Source organism: Bipolaris oryzae, assembly GCF_000523455.1.
Source record: "Bipolaris oryzae ATCC 44560 unplaced genomic scaffold scaffold_201, whole genome shotgun sequence".
In the NCBI taxonomy this organism is placed as follows: domain Eukaryota; kingdom Fungi; phylum Ascomycota; class Dothideomycetes; order Pleosporales; family Pleosporaceae; genus Bipolaris; species Bipolaris oryzae.
This window is the reverse complement of record NW_006911477.1, coordinates 1-20,072: the sequence shown is the minus strand read 5'-3', so window position 1 is coordinate 20,072 and position 20,072 is coordinate 1. Positions and strand designations below refer to the sequence as shown.

Here is a 20,072-nt window from a genome sequence, read left to right as displayed (position 1 = left end):
AAATGCCTCCCGGCGCGCCACTTCAGTCAAAATGTCCGCTCCGGACGATCAAGGAGATCCAGTTCGGTCTGCTCTCCCCCGAGGAGATCAAGGCCATGAGCGTTGTCCATATCCTCTACCCAGAAACCATGGACGAGCAGAAGCAGAAGCCGCGTGAGCAAGGTCTCAACGATCCCAAGCTTGGCACCATTGACCGCATGTACTCATGCGCGACCTGCAAAGAGGACATCCAGGTCTGCCCTGGCCACTTTGGCCACATTGAGTTGCACACGCCTGTTTTTCACGTTGGATTTGTCGTCAAGATCAAGAAGCTCCTCGAGACCGTCTGCCACACTTGTGGTATGATCAAGGCTGACTTCGTAAGTCTTCCTAGGCGAAGACAGAGACTTCAGGCGCTTGGACAATTTTTGCTAACTGCAACACCAGAACCATCCCGACTGGCAGGCAGCTGCCAGAACTAAGGATGCCAAGAAGCGCTTCGACAAGATCTGGCGCATGTCGCGGACTAAGAACGTGTGTGTTCAGGATGTCGAAGAGAGCGGCAAGGAAACCAAGGTCCCCAAGATTCCCCATGGCGGCTGTGGCAGCAGGCAGCCCGATACCATCCGTAAGGAGGGTCTCAAGCTCACCGGAACCTGGAAGCAGAGCAAGAAGGATGACGACGACGGTCAGGGCGACCGTAAGGAAGTCATCACCCCCAAGCAGGCGCAGACAATCTTCAAGCTCCTGTCTGATAACACGCTTGCCCTGCTCGGTCTGAACGCCGACTACGCCCGTCCCGAATGGATGATTCTTGATGTCCTTCCTGTGCCGCCTCCTCCAGTCAGACCCAGTATCTCCGTCGATGGTACTGGTCAAGGTATGCGTGGAGAAGATGACTTGACATACAAGTTGGGAGACATTATCCGCGCCAACCAGCGTGTAGCCGAGTGTCAACAAGAGGGCTCGCCACAGCACGTCACTGCTGAGTTTGAAGCTCTTGTACAGTACCATGTTGCAACATACATGGATAACGATGCCAACGGTGTTCCGCAAGCCATGCAAAAGTCTGGTCGTCCTCTGAAGACGATCCGTGGACGATTAAAGGGAAAGGAGGGCCGTCTTCGTGGCAACTTGATGGGAAAGCGTGTCGACTTCTCCGCACGTACAGTCATCACTGGTGACCCCAACCTGTCGTTGGACCAAGTCGGTGTTCCTCGTTCCATTGCACGAACGCTCACCTACCCTGAAGTTGTGACCAAGTTCAACATCAGCAAATTGACCAACTTGGTACGCAACGGTCCAAATCAGCATCCTGGTGCCAACTACGTTATCAAGGCCGACGGCGTTCGTCTTGACCTTAAGCACAACAAGAATCTTGACGACTTGCGACTGCAATACGGATGGAAGGTCGAGCGTCACATTAACGATGACGACGTCATCATCTTCAACCGTCAACCCTCTCTGCACAAGGAGTCCATGATGGGTCATCGCGTGAAAGTCATGCCTTACTCCACCTTCCGTCTCAACCTGTCCGTCACATCTCCTTACAACGCCGATTTCGACGGTGACGAGATGAATCTCCACGTTCCTCAAAGCGATGAAACTCGTGCTGAAGTCCAGAATCTGTGCATGGTGCCAAAGCAAATTGTATCGCCCCAGAAGAATCAGCCCTTGATGGGTATCGTGCAGGACACGCTTCTTGGTGTTTACAAGATGACTCGTCGTGACAATTTCATTCCTATCGAACAAGTCATGCCCATCATGATGTGGGTCCCTGACTGGGACGGCATCCTGCCTGAGCCAGCCATTCTCAAGCCCCGGCCTCTCTGGACCGGTAAGCAGATTGTCAGCATGGCTTTCCCTCGTGAGGTCAACATCGAGAAGAAAGAAGATGACTCTACGCCGAGCAAGGACAATGATATCAAAGACAAGAGTCTGATGATCAAAGGTGGCCAACTCATCTATGGTCAAGTCACCAAGAAGATTGTCGGTGCTTCGGCTGGCGGTGTTATTCATATTGTATTCAACGAACTCGGCCCTGACGCAGCTGTCAAATTCTTCAACTCCTGTCAACGAATCTGCAATTGGTGGCTTCTCCACTACGGCTTCAGTTTCGGTGTGGGTGACACCATTCCGGATCCCCGCACTTCTGAAAAGATTGCGTCCGAGATTTCAAAGTCCAAGGTCAAGGTTGAGGACATCATTGCGACGGCAACAAAGGATCAGCTTGAGCCTTTGCCTGGTATGACTATCCGTGGTACTTTTGAGTCCAAGGTTCAGAAGTTCCTGAACGAAGGTCGTGAGGGAGGTGGTACTGCCGCCCAAAACAGTTTGAAGGATTTCAACAACGTTGTCCAGACTGTCGTCTCTGGTTCAAAGGGTTCTACAGTCAACATCTCTCAAATGGTTGCCCTCGTCGGTCAGCAAGCCGTGGAGGGTCAGCGTATTCCGTTCGGTTTCAAGTACAGGACGTTGCCACATTTCTCAAAGGACGATTACTCGCCCGAGTCTCGTGGTTTCGTCGAGAACTCATACCTTCGTGGTCTTACGCCTTCTGAGTTCTTCTTCCACGCCATGGCTGGTCGTGAAGGTTTGATCGATACAGCAGTCAAGACGGCCGAGACAGGTTATATTCAACGTCGTTTGGTCAAGGCCCTCGAAGACGTCATGGTCAAGTACGATGGAACTGTCCGTAACTCGATGGGAGATATTGTTGAGTTCATCTACGGTGAAGATGGTCTTGACGGTGCTCATATCGAGAAACAGTCGATGGATATCATCATGTCCTCGGAGCCTGCCTTCGAGGCGGCATACAAGCTCGACGTCCTGACCACTGACCAACCAGAGATTCCTGTGTGGAAGCTCGAGAGCTCTCCCTTGTTCCAAGGTGATGTCGACGTGCAGCGCGCTCTTGACGAAGAGTTCGAGGCTATCAAGAGCGACCGTGAATATCTTCGTGCAAACGCCAGCGAAGATGATCTGGAGACTTTCCAGCTGCCCCTCAACATTGCACGCATGATTCGTTCTGCTCAGGCGAGGTTCGGCATCAACCCAGAGAAGGCCGCCAGCAACCTCCACCCAATTGAGACCATCAAGCAGGTCCGCGAGACTCTTGATCGCCTAGTTGTCATTCGTGGTACCGACGAACTTTCCAGGGAGGCCCAGGACAGCGCCACCTACCTTTTCAAGGCTCACTTGCGGGCACGTCTTGCTTTCAAGAAGCTTGCGGTTGAACATCGTCTCAACAAGGAGGCACTAAGCTACGTGCTAGGAGAATTGGAGGACCGTTTCCTGAAGGCTGCTGTCGCGCCTGGTGAGATGGTCGGTGTCCTTGCAGCCCAGTCCATTGGTGAACCCGCCACACAGATGACGCTCAACACTTTCCATTTTGCTGGTGTGTCTTCCAAGAACGTTACACTCGGTGTGCCACGTCTCAAGGAAATTCTGAACATTGCTGCAAACATCAAAACTCCTTCTATGCTTGTCCGTCAAGCAGACGCCAAGGCAAGTCAACAGCAGGCGAAGCTGCTGCGAAGCACTATCGAGCTTACAACCCTCCGTTCACTGACGCAAGCCGTTGAGCTTTACTATGATCCTGACATTCAATCTACGCTTGTCGAAGACGATCAGGATATGGTTGAGTCCTATTTCATCTTACCTGAAGAGGACGAGGTCATCGAGTCGCAGTCCAAATGGCTGCTCCGTATCATTCTCGATCGCAAGAAGCTCCTGGACAAGAGTATCACTATTGGTGAAGTTGCCGGCAAGATCAAGGAAGAGTTCAAGCCCAATCTTGCAGTCATCTTCAGTGACGAAAATGCGGATGAGCAGGTCATGCGTGTCCGTTTCATCTGGGATCAGAATCTTCAAAAGGACGACGAGGATGAGGATGAGCGAGATGAGCGATGGATGCGCAAGCTTGAGAAGCATCTTCTTGACGATGTCACCCTTCGTGGTGTTCGTGGTGTTGAGCGTGCTTTCATTCGAGAGCACACTGTCACTGTCGAAAAGGAAGACAGGTCCTTGATGCACTCAAAGAACAACGACCTGTGCAAGGAATGGGTTCTTGACACTACTGGTACTTCCCTGGCTGAAGTGCTGGCCATTGAGGGTGTGGACGCAACTAAGACATACTCCAACTCTTTCATCGAAATCCTTGGAGTACTTGGTATTGAAGCAGCTCGAGCTGGTCTTCTCAAGGAGTTGGGTATGGTCTTGTCCTTTGATGGTTCTTATGTCAACCATCGCCACATGGCATTGCTTGTCGACATCATGTGCCAACGCGGTCTTCTCATGGCTATCACTCGTCACGGTATTAACCGAAACGATACTGGTGCTCTGATGCGTTGTTCATTCGAAGAGACTGTCGAAATTCTTCTTGAGGCTGCTGGCTTCGGTGAGCTTGACGACTGCCGCGGTGTTTCCGAAAACATCATGCTTGGTCAGCTTGCACCAATGGGTACCGGAGAGTTTGATGTCGTCATGGACAATGCTATGCTGCTCACCATGGTTGAAGACAACTCCAAGGCAATGGGGGCTGCTGCAGGCAACTACGTAGTTGGCGGTGCAGACACCCCGTACCTCAACTCGCCTACATACGAGGGCGGTATTGGCATTGGCTCCTATGACCAGGTATCCTTCTCGCCCATTGCTGCCGCAGGTGGCAGTGGCGATACAGGTGGCTTTACAGACTACGGAGGCACCTATGGTGGTGGCCTGAGTCCGTTTGACGGAGGCAGAAGTCCAGGCTCCGGCTTCACCGGTATGTCTCCAGGCTTCACTAGCCCCGTGTCGCCAGGCTTCTCTCCTACCTCGCCCGGCTACTCGCCTACTTCTCCAGGAATTGCCAGTCCTCGTTTTGCTGCTACATCTCCGGGATACATGGCGTCTCCTACCTCGCCCCACTACTCTCCGACTTCCCCTCGTTATGGATCGCCTACGTCGCCTTCATACTCGCCCACATCTCCAGCTGGCTACTCCCCGACGTCACCTCAATATTCACCAACCTCGCCAAACTACAGCCCAACATCCCCTACATTTATGGGCGGTGCTACTTCGCCCGCGTACAGTCCGACGTCGCCACAGTACAGTCCGACGTCTCCCCAGTACAGTCCCACAAGTCCACAGTACCAAGCAGGCAGCGATCGTCGCTCTCCCACCTCTCCCACATCCCCTCAGTACAGCCCGACGTCTCCCCGATACTCGCCCACTAGCCCTGCTGGTGCCTTTTCGCCAACCTCCCCAAGATACAGCCCGACTTCTCCGGGTCAGGCGTACTCTCCCACGTAGGTTACCCACGGTCATAGTTGTAGACGACTTCTTTTGGTGTAGCATATGCTGACTTTGACCTAGATCTCCAAAGCAATAAGCGGCTTGTTGATGTAAGGCTTCTTATTTCTTCACTGTTTTATATCGAAATCTGTTCTCTTCTTGGGATGATTTGGACGAACTCTTTACTGAAGTTGAGCAAGCTACGTTGGTGTCTGCCCGCTCTCTTGGTCAAAGGTTCGACTTAACCACCTATCAACCCCATCACGGCTGGTCTCGTACGGCAGGTCGTATCTGCAAGCGGTCGTTCCTTTAACTAGGCTCACGTCCTTTTCAACACGTTCTGTTCGACGAATGATGGGTTTACCTCGCATGCGCCTCATTACAATGCTTTACTCGCGGAACCAAGTTTGTACAACAACAACTACAACAACCCTTCTTACCCAAGCTGCGACTTTAGCGGCACCAAAAATCTGCTCATCAACCACGCCACGAGATTGGACCTTTTTGCATACACACCCTAATCTTGAGGGTAGTATCGGCGTTTATTTTCATGGCTCTTGTCTTTGTCTTTCTCATTCCACCGCAAAAAAATATATATGCAAGGCGTTTGCGTGTGTGGGACTTGCTTTGCATTCCTGATATATACACTCTAAAGAGGTGTTTGCACTTTGATTCTTTATGCGTTTCTGCACTTTCATAACTAGAACGATCACAAACTTCAGTCGCCCGCTCAAATCGCGCATTGGGGCTTTTTGCTTTCTTGTTAGCTGGAGAATCAGATTGGGGAGGATGCGAGATGGGGAGATGTTTGAAACGTCTGCATTACGAGCGGCGAGTTATAGTAGCAACTGCGTCGACGTACACGATATGAGTTATAATAAGAAATTCACGAAAAGTTGGGAGAGCGCTTTTGTTTGTTTTGAGACGTTGTGACGGTGAGTGAGCATAAAACAGCCGCCAATGACAAACGGTTGGTTCAATGAAGTGACTGTGCAATTCTTTGTAGCGGAGGATTTTATGAGATTTGGATCCATGCAAGACAGAATTGCGTGCAGAGAGACCGTGCCTTCTCATCAAGCGTCGCTCAGATGCAGATTGACTTTAGAAGCAAAAGTGGAGAAGCGTCACGTGCACTGGCGTTGGCGGAATTTTAGACGACGCTAGCGTGTCTGCAGCGAGCTACAAAAACCCGCCAAAATTATTTCTCTCCTCTGCAACGGCCTGCCTTGCCAAAGCTGCGTTTCTTTGCATACACTCAGACGCTCTTTACTGAGTTGTCCCAACGTGCAAATGAGAAATTCGGAGTAATCTTCACTTTTTATCATGCTCCTCTTCGAAAGAAGGGAGCTGTACTGCTCGTAAGAGCCTGGCGTGACTCACGTCTGCACTCGGCATCAGAAAGCTCAGGGCCCAGAAAGCGCGTTCTTTTTCTTGCTTCGGCGGGAGAGCGTGTTGAACTGGTGTCCCTATGGGAGTCGGTGCGAAGATTGTGTGTCTTGACCCGGCAGGGAAGAGGCGACACTGTAGTACAATACGCAGCGTACTTGACCTTGAGTAGCCCTTTGGGTGAAAAAGGGCACAGTATCATTCGATTCTGATTACTCTGGCGAGGCAGGCCGTTCACTCTTTATTTTTCTATGTAAGTCTGATTCTTCCAACGCGTCGTATAGTTCAAGGATACTGCTAATGAAAAGTTCATGATATGCAAGGACATAATAACGTTTTGCGCCATGTTCCCCTACCCTCGGGTGACATGGCCTACTTTGCTGTCTCTTTCGATCTGTCTTTCACTCTATACATAATGTCTGTCCGTAGCGTGAATTTTTGCCCACGTACCACATCGTCACCGCTGTGGATCATGAGTCGATGCTGGAATAGCAGGACCCGACCGACTTTTGGTACAACGTCTACACGCTTCCGCATGTTTGCACTGAAGAAAGTCGTGGCACCGCCTTCCAGCTGTGTTTCGCCATCTTTGCCGACAGCATCGTTGAGGTATAAATGCAGAGTGAAGTATGAGCGCTCGGTACCATCAGGCGTCTCGTATGAGCCATCACAATGAGCTGCTCTAGTCAGCAGGTGTATTAACGTCTACCCGATTCAAGACTCACGTTTGAAGTACTCGCCACCAACGTACTTGAGAAATCTTCCCCGTTCGTTCAACCTAGTCAATACCCAAGTCTCTCCCCGCCGCGTGGGACCATTTCCCGTGACTTCTACCCAGTTTTGTAAAGTGTGGATTTCCGGTACAGACGGCGCTATTCTCGCCCAGAGTTTGTTCATAAGCTCCTCGTTGTCCCATATGATGCGGCCGCACTTCCTTGTATCCTCATACATGGCCTGCATGCCACCACCCACATTCACCATTGCTCGCTCCCATTTACCGTCGGTTGTTGCCTCTGCTCCTTTGATCAAGGTTTCGCATTCTTCTTCGGTCAAGACGCCGTCTAGGACGACGGCCCAGGACTTTTCACATTCCGGTATTCCGGCTTCTTTGAAGTCGATTTTGGACTTTGTAAGATTGGGTGCTGGGCCCTCAAGGAAGCCTAGAGGTAGCGTAGAGGATGGGGGTGGAGGTGAAGGTAGTTTGCTAGTGGTAGCCATAGTTGCTGGATGCCTGTGATTGCTTCGAATAGGAGTGCGACACAAAAGCAAAGACCGCAGCCGCATTAGGCAGCTCATCTTATACGTGCAGGCTCAACAAGGCTGTACATTCACAGAAAGAAGTATGTAACGACTGCTGCCTGCTTCAGCCCCACGGCCCTAGTGGCGTTGAACAGCGCAAAGCGGTGGCCTATCACCGTGTCTGGCGGCGAAGGCCTAGACATGACTCTTGAGGCTTTTGCAGACAGCACAAGGCGGAAATCGAGGGCTTTCAGCGGAGCCTACTTGGACGTCCCCCATGGTGCCCCTAGCTAGCGTATAAATAGCAACTAGCAAAAGCAACGGCATTGATCGCCAAGGCATACTTGTACTCACCGCTGACGTCTGCTCACCATTCACTATGACAGTATACGGCTGGTCGCCCTCCTGACAACCGTTGTCATCCGAGCTCGCCGGCTACTACGGTCGTCAGGATGGGCAGGGGGCAATCACGTGAGGCGTGGTACCTGCGTGGAGCCATCGTGTTTCAGGCCTTTGGCAGCAATGCCGACTCCCACAATGGATGCACAAAGATCAATGAAGGCCGCAAACCTTATGTACTACACAGCATCAAATCGCAAATGACGTGACACGAGGCTTCAGCTGTTGCGACCCTCACCATCACACACGGCGTGAATCGACGCCGCACCGCAAGCAAGCCACTGCCGCTCGCTCCACCAACCGTTGTGCCAAGCTGGGGCCCCAACCTCACTCCTAATCTCCCATTCTTCACGCTAGGTTCAACGACGTGTCGATACGCGCAACCACTACGCTCGCACCTCTCCCAAGGGCGACCCCTCCGTCGACCAGCTGCTGTCGCCCGTCTCGAGGCGCCACCTACCGCCAACTCGCCTTCTCTCCGACCATCCGCACATCTCCCGTCGTTCATGCAGCCTGCGCATTGCTAGTCAACCCAGAGCGCCAAACAAGCAAACGCATTGCGGGCTCTGTGCCCTTCACCAGACCCTGTGTCTATCGATAATCTTCATTCTTCGTCCACCAGCGACACTTGTCGCGCGCCTCTCGCTACCACCACTTCCACCTGTCCGCAGCCATGTCGCACCCTGATGACAAGGTCACCATGGACTACGGTCCCGCCCGCAACCGCTTCCCGACGCTCTTTGAGGTGTTGAGCCGCAAGACAGTCGCACCTCTAGACCTGTTCTCCTTTTACATCTACATGCGAGACCAGCAGCGATCAGTCGACTACCTAGACTTCTGGTACGATGATCGCATTCGGGGAAGTTGCGATAAGCTAACAAATCACCAGGCTCGATGTCTCACAGCACCTGCAGCTATGCCGCCTTTATGTCCGTAGGTTACATCGCAGTATGATTGAGGGAACGCCCGATCTTGACAACAGCAACCGGTATTCGACTTTCGCTATGGACAATGCTGGAGAAGGGCCATCTAATGAAAAGGGCGACAACATGTCCGACCAACGATTGTCCGCCTTCCTTCGCTCCGAGCGTGGAAGTCCCAACCATTCGCCGCAGCACAGCCAGGGTAGCAACCAGACTGGCGACTTTCAAAGACCGAGCCCGTATGCGTCCGAGACACCTGGTGATTCCAACTCGCCTGGCCATAACTCATCTATCGACAATACACAGCCAGGGAGAGAGGATCTGCGTGCATCGGCCGAAAAGATTCTCTACACATATCTGCTTCCAGGCTCAGAACGAGAGATCATCATTCCCCAGAGCATTTTGTCCGATGTCCAAGAAGCGATCGAAGGACCGGAGCAGCGTGCGGATCCCGAGCTCTTTGACCAGGCTAAAGACTATGTCTTCCAAGCGATGGAGCGAGACGCATACCCTGGGTTCCTGCAGAACAAGGGCCTTGGCAACCTTGTGCCTCAGAGCATGATGGTGCGCCTCATTGTGGGATTGATCAGCTTCTTCGCGGCCATGTGGACTTCGTTCATTCTCATCTTTCTGGACAAGTCAAGAGCTACACGGTGCTGGGTATGTAATGACGATTCGTACTTGGAGTCGACTAACGATACTTGCAGATCATTCTCCCATTCACCATTGCTATATACCTGATATTCACCCACCAGTACATGCTCGACCCCATCATTGCCCTTGCGGGTTACAGCGAGTATACTTTCTTCGATTTCAACAAGATCAGGGAACCGTTTGTCAAGAAGACGCTCGCAAGACGCTCCCTGACGGTCCTACTCATGTTCTTGGTGGTCACAGTAGCTCTGTGCTGCCTCTTCATCTTCGTACCAGGTAAGCGCTTGTGATTTATGACGTCCAAGTAGTTGTCTGGTTTTACTTTCGAATGTGTAATGTTTTTGCTTCCATTCTTTGGCGTTTTCATCTGCATGAAGTGGCTGCGGTATCGGAGGCGGCTTGAAAGGGAGGATATGCAGATGTACGTCAAGTGGGCGATGGATAAGATACCCCCTCGCTCCGTCGATACACGACCTATAGCAGGACTTCCTTTTGTTTCTTTGGTTTGAAGCCTGTATTTGATGTCTTCTGGTTATGGACAGCCAGTCTCCAGGTAGAGAGCATGGCGTTCTGGAGTTAGCACCAGGCATCCAGTTAGCAAGCTCAATGGATATACGACATCCGCAACAACGCAATTGTATCTGTAATTGCACAAGTGACGTGATGGCTTTGTGGTATGCATGCACCCGCGATAAACGTTTGGCGAACCGTTAGCATGTGGAGATGAATACTTAGGGTACATGCATGCCAAGGCGCAATGACGTGAACCCGGGCCGGGCTCGACGGCTTCAAGTGTCAACACCACGTGCATTGTCGGTGCAACTCGCGCCGCAACAGCTGCAATTCACCAGATCGCGGTCGAGATTCCGTCTAACAGCCCCGTACACGTCATTTGTTACCATATTCGCTGGAATTGCGAACCAGTAGCTCCTTGCTGATCCTCGAAACTACGGCCACTAGTCAAGTGGATTGCAACGACCAGCAAAATGAGCGGACCAACTGCTAAGAGCAAGAGAGGGCCGACGGTGCTCATGACCGATGCTCGCGACAACACCCCCAGAGCACCACGGCCACCACAGCGACCCAGCACCGTACAGAGGCAGAGCACCAGCGCGCGACTCATCTCGGTCGACAACATTCTGCAGTACGCTTCCGACATCCCCAGCCAGCAACGACGAGGCCCGCCAGGCAGTCGACCTATGGTTCACACGCGCACCCCCAGCGGTCGGCATCCGCTCGACCCCAGGCTCTCCGGTCGCCTGATCCCTCAGCACATGCCGACGCGATCAAGCAAGCTCAGCGAAAAGCTAGTCCTCTTACCCGAGACGGATGGACAAGAAGAGGAAGAGAAGACTGAATTCGATGACGACGAGTACGATGGTCCACCTACCGACGAGGATCTTGCGAGACGGACAACAAAGGGCGGTCCCAATGACAAAAGTTATGCGGAGCGACTACCTAAAGCTAGGAGGACGGACAAGCTCTCGCGCGTCACGGCCTACTGCACTACGCAGGCGTACAAAATGAAGGCCACTGCTCAGTTTGTCAAGGACCAACATCATGCGCGTACCAAGCTGTATGATGACTGTCTATACACTGTGTACCATCTCCCACTCTTGCCAGGAAGCGACGGCTACCGAGTCCGCAGCAGCCCTGCGCTGAAAAGCCCAGGAGGAAAGACGGTGCTCGATGAGGAAATCGAGCGCAACGAGCAACGCGATCATCACGAGGGATACTTTGGCAATGAGGAAACCTATTTCGTGCGTGACGATCATGAACTAGACCATCCCTACAACCAAACGCTCGACCGCAGAGACTCAGCCGAGAACTCGAGAGTTGCGCCCAATGCGCTGAGTTTTGGCGAGATGTTTGTCTTTTCCTACGGCGTAGCAGTCTTTTGGAACTTTACCGAGAAGCAAGAAAAAGATATCCTCGCCGACTTGACCTTTTCCTCCACCGCCACTGGTGTCTCGCTCGCAACACGGCCCTTGACCGAGTCTGACTTTGAGACGGAAGAATTCCACTTTGAATATAACCCGGAAATCCAGCGGCCACGCATGTATAATGATATGATTACCTTGAAGAGCGGCGACCACATGATTAAGCTGGCTATGAGCCACGCAATCGCTCAAAGCACGAAACTCAGCTTATTCGAAGAAGGCATGAACAGAACTATGCTCGCAGCACAAAACGTACCAAAACGTCTAGCCCTGACCGGCAAGCTGGGTATGAGGCGAACAGACGTCGTCAAAATGATCGGCCAGCTCTTCACCAGTCGCGTCGAAGTAAACCTTTGTACGTTTATCCCCCCCCTCCCCCTTCCTACACATCTCTACTCCCGAAACCCCCCCTTTGCTAACTCTCCGATAGCCTCCAACATGCTCGACACCCCCAGCTTCTTTTGGGACGCAGAACCCACCCTCCACCCCCTCTACACCGCCGTCCGCGAATACCTCGAAATCAAACCCCGCATCCAAGTCCTCAACGAGCGCTGCCAAGTCTTCCTCGACCTCGGCGAAATCCTCTCTGACTCCATTAGCGATCGTAAAATGACCAAGATTACCTGGATCATCATCGTGCTCATTGTCCTCAGTATCTGCATCACGTGTCTGGAGGTGCTGCTGCGCTTTGCGATACTGCAAAAAGGGAAAATGAATGTACCGGTTTCGGGAGGTGGTACCGTGGGTAGTTTGACGGCGATGGAGAGGATGAAGGTGATGGGGCCGCCTGCGTATGCGGGGCCAGGGTTGCTGGCTGCGAGGGGGTTGGTGTGGATTGGGGGTGGGGTTAAGAGTTTAGTTGTGGGTTAGTTTGGGTGTGGAGTCGTCTGAGAGAATGATCATGGTTATTCGTATGGCCTTTGTGTTATGTTAATATTATAAGAAGTGATGGAGGTATTATCTACGTATCTTGGAGGAAGACTTGAAATTCGTACGCTGGCTTCTTTTTTTTTTGGCCTGATAGAACATAGCGAAGGGCGTTTGGGGTATATATCATTTCTTCTATAACTTTGCACATTTTAATAGAGCAATTATGCTACCTAAGTGTTATATGTTTTTTTTTCTTTTACTGCACATTCCCAGTCTACTCGGTGTTTGTGTGTATGTGGCCTGCCTTTCTTTTGTGAGATTATTGATCTGATACCGCTACGTAGCAAACAGATATGAAGAGAGAGAAAAATTCAAGTGATCAACGCATACATACACGCACAGAAAATACAGGTATTCTTCGAGTTGAACTTAATATATATATATATATATACACTACGTAGTTGATTATTACAACTACCCTATCCCGTTTTTGTTTCTTCTTCCCAGAAACACAAACCAGAAAGTCTCATATCCTCCCTTCTCCTCTACATGCTCATTCAGAAAATTAGCACGTGGAATCGCTACGTACCATGTGAAAGATAAGGAGAACATATCGTATCCTGGCTCTCTTTTTCTCGCATCACACGACCAAATCGCTATTCATTAACCTTCTTTATGATCTCTTATGCAAAAATAAAAATAAAAAATAAGGATTAAACTACGTATACCGCTTCTTTCTACTAGATTAAATATTATCACTATACTCTCTCTGCAACCTAAAGGTTTTTTTTTCTTTAGATGGAATTGCGGATGTGGCGATATCTACGCCGCATAATCTACTTTGTCTATTAAAATTCCATTTAGAAAATAAAACCTAGATTAATCATAGTGATTTGCAAAAGCAAAAGGGCTGAGCTAGAATAGGCTGCTTTTCTTCTGGTCGTTTCTTGCTAGATATGTAGATGGCGTGTAAAGTGAGCATGCCTAAGGTAGAGAGGGAGGACCAGGAGTACAAGGAAGAAAACGGGGTGAAAGGGTCAATTGATATTTATGTTGGATACGGGAAAGGAGAAAAGATGGAGGGCAGGGTTGGGGAATAATGATAGAGGTTGCAAGGTATGTTGCGTACGAGTTAGGATATGTTGAGTGCATTCAAGGACTAAGAGATTGAAGCTTCTTTGAGTAAATATTGTATAGGGAAAGGACTGTGGAGATTGTGTGTTTGGCTGGTTTTGTAGAGACATATGGTCATCAAATAGTCCGAGGATTGAATTGAGGAAATGGTGAGGTAGGGAGAGAACATAGAGCTTGATATTAGAAGGAACGAAGATTTTCTTAGATGCATAGGATAAAAAAGAGTGATGTGAACAAAGCCATAGGGATTTTGGAATGTTCACTTCAGGTCATGTAGGATACCCAATACCAATTCCGCCAACACCCTCCACCATTCTACTCCGCATCCACAGCAAACTTCTTCAAATCCTCCATGGCCACGCCCCTCAATGCCTTCTCATTCGTAGCCTTGAGCACAACTTTAGGCACCTTCTTATCATCCAGCCCCGTCCGCGCATCAAACGCTTCCTTCCAGCGACTCACACACAAACACCACTTGCACCCATCCGTCAGCCCCACCTGACGCAAATCATTCCCACGGGCCGCCGAAAAGTCCAGAAATTCCTTTGAAACGATACCCGCAATGGCGTGGTTACCCGCATCCGACGGCGGCACCTCGCAGTATCCCGTTCGCGTGAAGCCCGTGATCGGTTGAGTCGAGTGTAGCGCGAGGGGCTGCTTGAAAACTATTCATCCCCCCCAAAAAAGAACATGATTAGCAAATGATCACATACCCAATCTTTTGTGTGTGTGTGTGTGTGTAATTGTGGGAAAAATCTCCGCAAAGAAAGGGTAATGCATGAGCCCTGTCTCCCTTCTTCGCTCAAACTTGGAAACGAAAGTTCCTGAAACACGCCGTGCCTGACAATCACACACACACGGCAACCCCCAAACCCTCCATTTCATGCAAAATGAACCAAAAAAGGGGGACGGGGAGGGAAGGGCACGGTTCCCATATCGTCATCTCTCTCCCGTCTCCGGAAATAAAAAAACGCCCAGGCACAAAACCAGTCGAGGGTCCAATGCATTCGTTTTACCCCCCCTCTCACCGCAGGGAGCGAGGAAGAGCTGAGAGAGTGGGTGAATGAGAAGAGGAAGAGAAGAAGGGGTCTACACATATCCAACAGATTCAAACATACCATTCAACGCCATATTCCCCTTCCCACTCACCGCACCCTCCCACTTAATCTGCACGTCGTGTACGTGCGCGTAGTCGCGTTTCGACGGGGCGCGAACGAGATTTGCCAGGAGTAATCGTAAGAGTCGCATCAGCTGGCCAATCTAACCCCCCCCCCCTTGCCCGACAAAAACAGCCAGCAATATTTTAAATCGAGAGAGAAAAAAAAAGGGAGACCGAGAAGGGATGTCGGAGTTAAAAGTCGTGATGTCGACGATGATGAGGATGAATATCTACAGGCAAAGAAAGAAAGCAAGCAATGATGATGATGATGATGATGATGATGACGAATCAAACAATAACGTCACTTTCCCCCCCACCCCCCTTAGCGCCGTTTCTCCTCCCACAAAAGTAGGGTAGGTTGTAGGGCTGAAAGAAACCACCCACTTACCCACCCAGCCCAGAAAAAAAAGTGGATGAACATCCGACAGGAATTCGGCATTGTGCAAGCACCAGTACCAGCACCAGCACCAGCAAGCACCCCCCCATAGATCGTAGATCCCTTGCCCCCTCCCCAAAAGGCCCTCCCAAGTTCGCACAAGCGGGCGCGCTTTTCTCGCTCGGAGCCTGTGCCTGTGCCTAGAGCACACGGCCTCCCTCCCTCCCCGGCTCCCCCCGGGGGCTTGGCAAGGTTAGGGAAGGGCAGGATTTAACTAGCTCCTAATCTGATCTGACTGATTGACTGATTGACATTGACTGTGGTGCAAAGGCTGCAAGGCGCGCTTAGTTCTGGATGCTTGGGAGGGGGAGGAGGGGGGGATCGGCAAATTGAAGGCGATCATTTGGTTTGGGGGAGGGTCTGGATCTTACAGCTTACTTTTACTATGAATAGTTTTTTTTTTGGGGGGGGGGGGGAAGGGTAATTAAGTAAGCGGGAGGGTTATTTGGGTTGAGGGATTGTGAGGTGATGAGTGCAGGAAAATACGAGGGAGAAGAGGGGAGGGGGAAATGAAGGGTAGGTTTCATATTGTTCACTACTACTTCTACATGAGGTACGATTATATCACTTATGCAGGTTCGCGCGGTAACTCCGGGATTCCCTGATAGTAGGTAGAGAGATGTGTGGGCGGAGCGCTAGACCCAGCTTTTCTTTAGCGGCGTGAATGGCTGGCGGGTATGTGTGTGCGTGTGTGTGATCGTTGTTGGTGGACCACAATTCTCCCGTTCAAACAGCACAACATGCACGGGGCAAATGGAGCTCTGAGAGCTTACCAAGGCAGGACTGCAAAAAGGCTTCTGATAAGATTTCGAGTGTGTATTCTATACTACTACTAATGCCGAGTTTGGGAATCAAGAAAAAAACCCCCATTTTTGTGTATCTACCGACATAAAAGATCATCGCGTTCATAGACATGGGGAATAAAAGTGTCGGCGAACCGCACGTACATAGGCGTGCAAAACATGACCAAACATTAACACCATATCCCCAGTGCACCCTTGAACATCTGTAAACCCAAGAAACGCCCGGAAGAAAAACACCCAAATCAGAAAGCATTTCCAAACACCTTTTCGGGGTATGCAGATTCGCCCGCCATTCTTAGCAGACTGGTAGGCCGTGGGTATATATATATGCAAAGCTGTGCTGTAATGAAATCAAGCGCGTACTGAATGCAGTTTTCATAAGCGATAACACGATTCGCTCCTTCATCGGTGGTGCATGCCAGCACCCGCCTTGATCTCTCTCTTCATCTCCTCCAGCTTCTTGTGCATCTTGAGCAGGTCGTTTCGCTGAGCCTCAGTTGGCGGCTTCTCGGCTTCCGTCAGCTCCCAGTACAGCTCTTCGTACTTCTTGTAGTACTTCTGGAACTTTTGGGAAAGCTCGACAGTCTGTCGGAAGCTCAGGCTCGGCATGGATGGAGATGTGGTAGACGAGGACGAGGCGCCGGGCGACGCACGAGGGTTGTTGTGGTGGTAGCGCGAGGCGAGGCCAGTGTCGATGTTGGCAACCTTGCGAACCTTTGGCGCGGTAGAAGGAGTGTTGGATGCAGATGAGTCGTCGGACTTGCGTTTAATTGAGCTGGTGGACGAGGGCGTAGAGGCATTGGGCTTGCCATTGCTATGTGAGGGGGTTTGTTTCGGAGTTGCGCGGCTGACCTGCGGCTTCTTCGCCACGATGTTGTGATTGTGAATGTCGCTGTCAATGTCATTGGCCTTGCGTTTGAGTGAGCGGTCCGAGTTGGTGGAAGATTTGGCAGGTGATGCTGCAAGAGCCTCATGGGCAGGATGTGACTGGTCCAAGTCGCTGGCGTTGATGGGCGGCGAAGCTGAGAGCGGCGAGGGGTTTTTCGGCTTGGTGTTGACTGGCATAGTGGGCTTGAAGGGCCTCTGAACAGGGCGGTCCCTCTGTGTGTCTCGTACCGGCATTTTGGGCTTTGCACGAATCGTGGTATTGCCTTCTGCAGTGGATGGCTTCTTTGCACGACTTTTGGAAGCGTCGGTTGAGGGTGTGCTGTGGACAGGAGGTGCAGCAGGGCGTGAAGTCGAGGTGACGGGTGTAGACGTGGCTGGGGTCGAAGCTTTTGTGGGTTCCTCTTTCACCACCTCCTTCACCTCTTTCACTTCCTTCACCGCTAGCTTCTGACGTGCCAAGTACTTTTCCTTGATTGATGACTTGGGCTTGATCTCAACCTCCTTTGCAGCCTTTTGCTTGGTCTCGCCATCCTTTGTGGCCCTCGGCTTCCGCTCAGGGGCAGTTTTGTCGGCCGCCTTCTTAGCTGCAGGCTTCTTCTTGGTGAGATCCGAAATCTTGTGCATGGGGGTGCTTGCTTTGGGCTTCGCCTCTGGCGCTTTCACCGTCGAACGCGACAAACAGATGCCTTGACCCCGTTGGTCCTGCGGCAACAGAATCTGCCAGAGCTTGTCGTCTTTTGACAGTCGTTGGCGGTCAAACGACTTGATGGCGCCGTCAATGGCCTGTTGGCGTTCCTCCGCGCTCTGATAGGGAAACTTGTAGGGGCTGACTTCACGAAAGGACTTGTCCGTGAGTTGCCACTTGTCGGGTTCGGCCGTAGAGCGTTTCGCAACCTTGGGCAAAACATCTCGAATGCTGGCTAGCGAGGTGCGGCATGTGGCAGCGAGCGAGGCCTCTGTGGCCGGCTCGCGCGCGAGGAGGTGAATGACGGGGACACGGAGAGCGTTGACAACGACATCGTGGCTGTTTGTGGGTTGCGAAGTGGGTGGGCGCTTGTGCATGGGCGACGATGGCGCGCTTAGCAGGGGTGAAGGCGCAAGGTGCGAGGATTTGAAGCCCGTCGAAGGGAAGCGACGATGGGCCGGGGTGCGTCCTGGTGTGGCATCGGCGACAATTGTCCTGCAGCAAGTATTGTTAGTTCTGGTGTGCACAAATGGTTGCCATAACATCATGGCTGCATCATGCGACAAGGGTGTTCGAGTCTCTCGACAAAAGGCAAAGGGGCAAGAGCAGGCGCAGGGCCACTGGGGAGGCATACTTGTTGGCTTCCTTGAACTCGGAGATGGCAGCCATGTTGCTCCTCAGCTGCTCCAGCGCTGAGTCTACGCCTGCCGTGACATCTTCCGCCTTGTGGACCGTGAGACTGTGGTGGATCAAACCGGCGAATTCGAGTTGATCGTCGTCGCTGCCATCTTCGCTGGACTTGTATAGTTCGTATCGATGTAGCTCGGCGCTGCTCTGCAGCATGTGCGTCTTGTCGCCATATTTGAGTTGCTGTTGTTGTGGTTAGCTTAGGTCATGCTGCATTATCCCGTTTCCCCCGAGTCGAACGCCCCATGACGATGACGACGACGACAACGACGAGCCATGGCAGCATGCGTGCAGGCGCCATGGGAGGGGGACTTTGGAGGGTGTGAGTGCACACGTACTGGAGTGCGTCCAAAGACTATCTGTGGTTGCTTTCCGCCCCTGGCGTTTTCGAGGAGCTCGTCGATGATGTCCTGGGTAATGTCCACCTGCATGGCCTGGACGGGGGTGCATTTGGCGTCCTTGAATGCGATGTCGCCATCCGGGGCTCCGACGAGGGCAATGCCGCCCGTGGGAAGTAGCTGTGCAGCCATCTTGGGGTGGGTGGCAGGCTTGCTTGGAAATGAGGTGGAACGAGGTGTGAAGCTCGCACCCGGGTGTTGCTAGGAAGTGCAATGCATGGAGAGAGCACCCAGGCACCGAGCGGAGAGCAAGCAGGGTGGCCGGGTTCGGGACAGAGGCCTGGTGACGAAGGCGTCTGGTGTTTGAGTGAGGCGGTGGTTTGCTCAGAGAGGACGAAGGAGCGAACAAAGGGCTCGTTGCTCGGAGGACCGTGAGGACCGTCAGACAGGTCAGACAGCTTAGGCCGTCATAGCGCGGCGGATTCCAGCGAACGAGCGTGCACGGGGGCCAAGGTACGATGATGAAACGATTGGCCGTCACGCAGGCAGGACCAAGGGCTGGGAACAAGCAGACAAGAACAACGACAAAGTTCCAGAGTCGTCAGACACGGGCGATGTGAAGAAAGGTGAGCTGGGCGGGAAGCAGCGTGAGGTGTGATGGTGGTGGTGGTGTGCCGGCGAGAGGGCCGGCAGCCAGGACGGCAGCCAACCAGCCAGCCAGCGGACGCCGCATGCCTCGACGGCGGTGGTCCCGAACAAGGGCGCATAGAACGATTACGCCTGTCCAGGGTACCGAATCCAGCCCCGGCCCGCTTTGTACTCATACACAAGTACCAGTCTTTTTTTTTTGCAGCACCAGCACCAGCACCAGCAACAGCACGGCAAGGCGCAGGGCAGAGCAAGACAGGGCAGGCGGGCTTGTGTTTTTATTCTGGCCTCGTCTTGTCTACCGCACTGGCGGGCACGGGGGAGGGAGGTGGGTGGAGTATTAGTAGTGTGTAGGCCGGCGGCGTCGAGGGCGGAGACGGGCTCCAGTCGACTCGATCCACTTGTCCGGCGCCATGGTCCAAGGCTTGCTGACCAAAGCTGCACAGCGTGCTGAGTCTGGCAAAGTCTGGGCAGGTCCGCCGTCACTCGTGGCAGTATTGCGGACAGCAAATGGCTCTGCGTTTAAAAAACGACGGCGGAGTTTGGGAGCCGGGCCCTGTCGCGAGAGGCAGGGCAGGGCAGGGCAGGGCAGGGCAGGGCAGGGCAGGGCAGGGCAGGGTCGCTTGCGGG

At 52.3% G+C, this 20,072-nt stretch overlaps 7 protein-coding genes across 7 annotated transcripts; 3 read left to right on the top strand and 4 right to left on the bottom strand.

Moving 5' to 3' along the window:
- Window positions 1-2: 2 nt before the first annotated feature.
- Window positions 3-5,350, top strand: COCMIDRAFT_9124 (uncharacterized protein; the record flags this gene model as incomplete). Its single annotated transcript, XM_007694177.1, has 3 exons — window positions 3-359; window positions 427-5,267; window positions 5,335-5,350. The coding sequence occupies 3 exons, from the start codon at window positions 3-5 to the stop codon at window positions 5,348-5,350; spliced, it is 5,214 nt and encodes a 1,737-aa protein (XP_007692367.1).
- Window positions 5,351-7,011: 1,661 nt separating this feature from the next.
- COCMIDRAFT_107034 (uncharacterized protein) lies at window positions 7,012-7,857 on the bottom strand (the record flags this gene model as incomplete). Its single annotated transcript, XM_007694176.1, has 2 exons — window positions 7,012-7,316; window positions 7,365-7,857. 2 exons carry the CDS (start codon window positions 7,855-7,857, stop codon window positions 7,012-7,014), a joined length of 798 nt encoding a protein of 265 aa, XP_007692366.1.
- A 1,093-nt stretch (window positions 7,858-8,950) lies between these two features.
- COCMIDRAFT_40658 (uncharacterized protein) lies at window positions 8,951-10,144 on the top strand (the record flags this gene model as incomplete). The annotated part of the gene is made up of 3 exons (XM_007694175.1): window positions 8,951-9,117; window positions 9,167-9,860; window positions 9,908-10,144. The coding sequence occupies 3 exons, from the start codon at window positions 8,951-8,953 to the stop codon at window positions 10,142-10,144; spliced, it is 1,098 nt and encodes a 365-aa protein (XP_007692365.1).
- A 696-nt stretch (window positions 10,145-10,840) lies between these two features.
- COCMIDRAFT_40657 (uncharacterized protein) lies at window positions 10,841-12,664 on the top strand (the record flags this gene model as incomplete). The annotated part of the gene is made up of 2 exons (XM_007694174.1): window positions 10,841-12,149; window positions 12,225-12,664. 2 exons carry the CDS (start codon window positions 10,841-10,843, stop codon window positions 12,662-12,664), a joined length of 1,749 nt encoding a protein of 582 aa, XP_007692364.1.
- Window positions 12,665-14,113: 1,449 nt separating this feature from the next.
- Window positions 14,114-15,046, bottom strand: COCMIDRAFT_40656 (uncharacterized protein; the record flags this gene model as incomplete). Its single annotated transcript, XM_007694173.1, has 2 exons — window positions 14,114-14,463; window positions 14,917-15,046. The coding sequence occupies 2 exons, from the start codon at window positions 15,044-15,046 to the stop codon at window positions 14,114-14,116; spliced, it is 480 nt and encodes a 159-aa protein (XP_007692363.1).
- Window positions 15,047-16,119: 1,073 nt separating this feature from the next.
- On the bottom strand, window positions 16,120-16,449 carry COCMIDRAFT_107042 (uncharacterized protein; the record flags this gene model as incomplete). The annotated part of the gene is made up of 1 exon (XM_007694172.1): window positions 16,120-16,449. One exon carries the CDS (start codon window positions 16,447-16,449, stop codon window positions 16,120-16,122), a length of 330 nt encoding a protein of 109 aa, XP_007692362.1.
- A 149-nt stretch (window positions 16,450-16,598) lies between these two features.
- On the bottom strand, window positions 16,599-18,986 carry COCMIDRAFT_30049 (uncharacterized protein; the record flags this gene model as incomplete). The annotated part of the gene is made up of 3 exons (XM_007694171.1): window positions 16,599-18,264; window positions 18,404-18,639; window positions 18,795-18,986. 3 exons carry the CDS (start codon window positions 18,984-18,986, stop codon window positions 16,599-16,601), a joined length of 2,094 nt encoding a protein of 697 aa, XP_007692361.1.
- Between the last annotated feature and the right edge of the window lie 1,086 nt (window positions 18,987-20,072).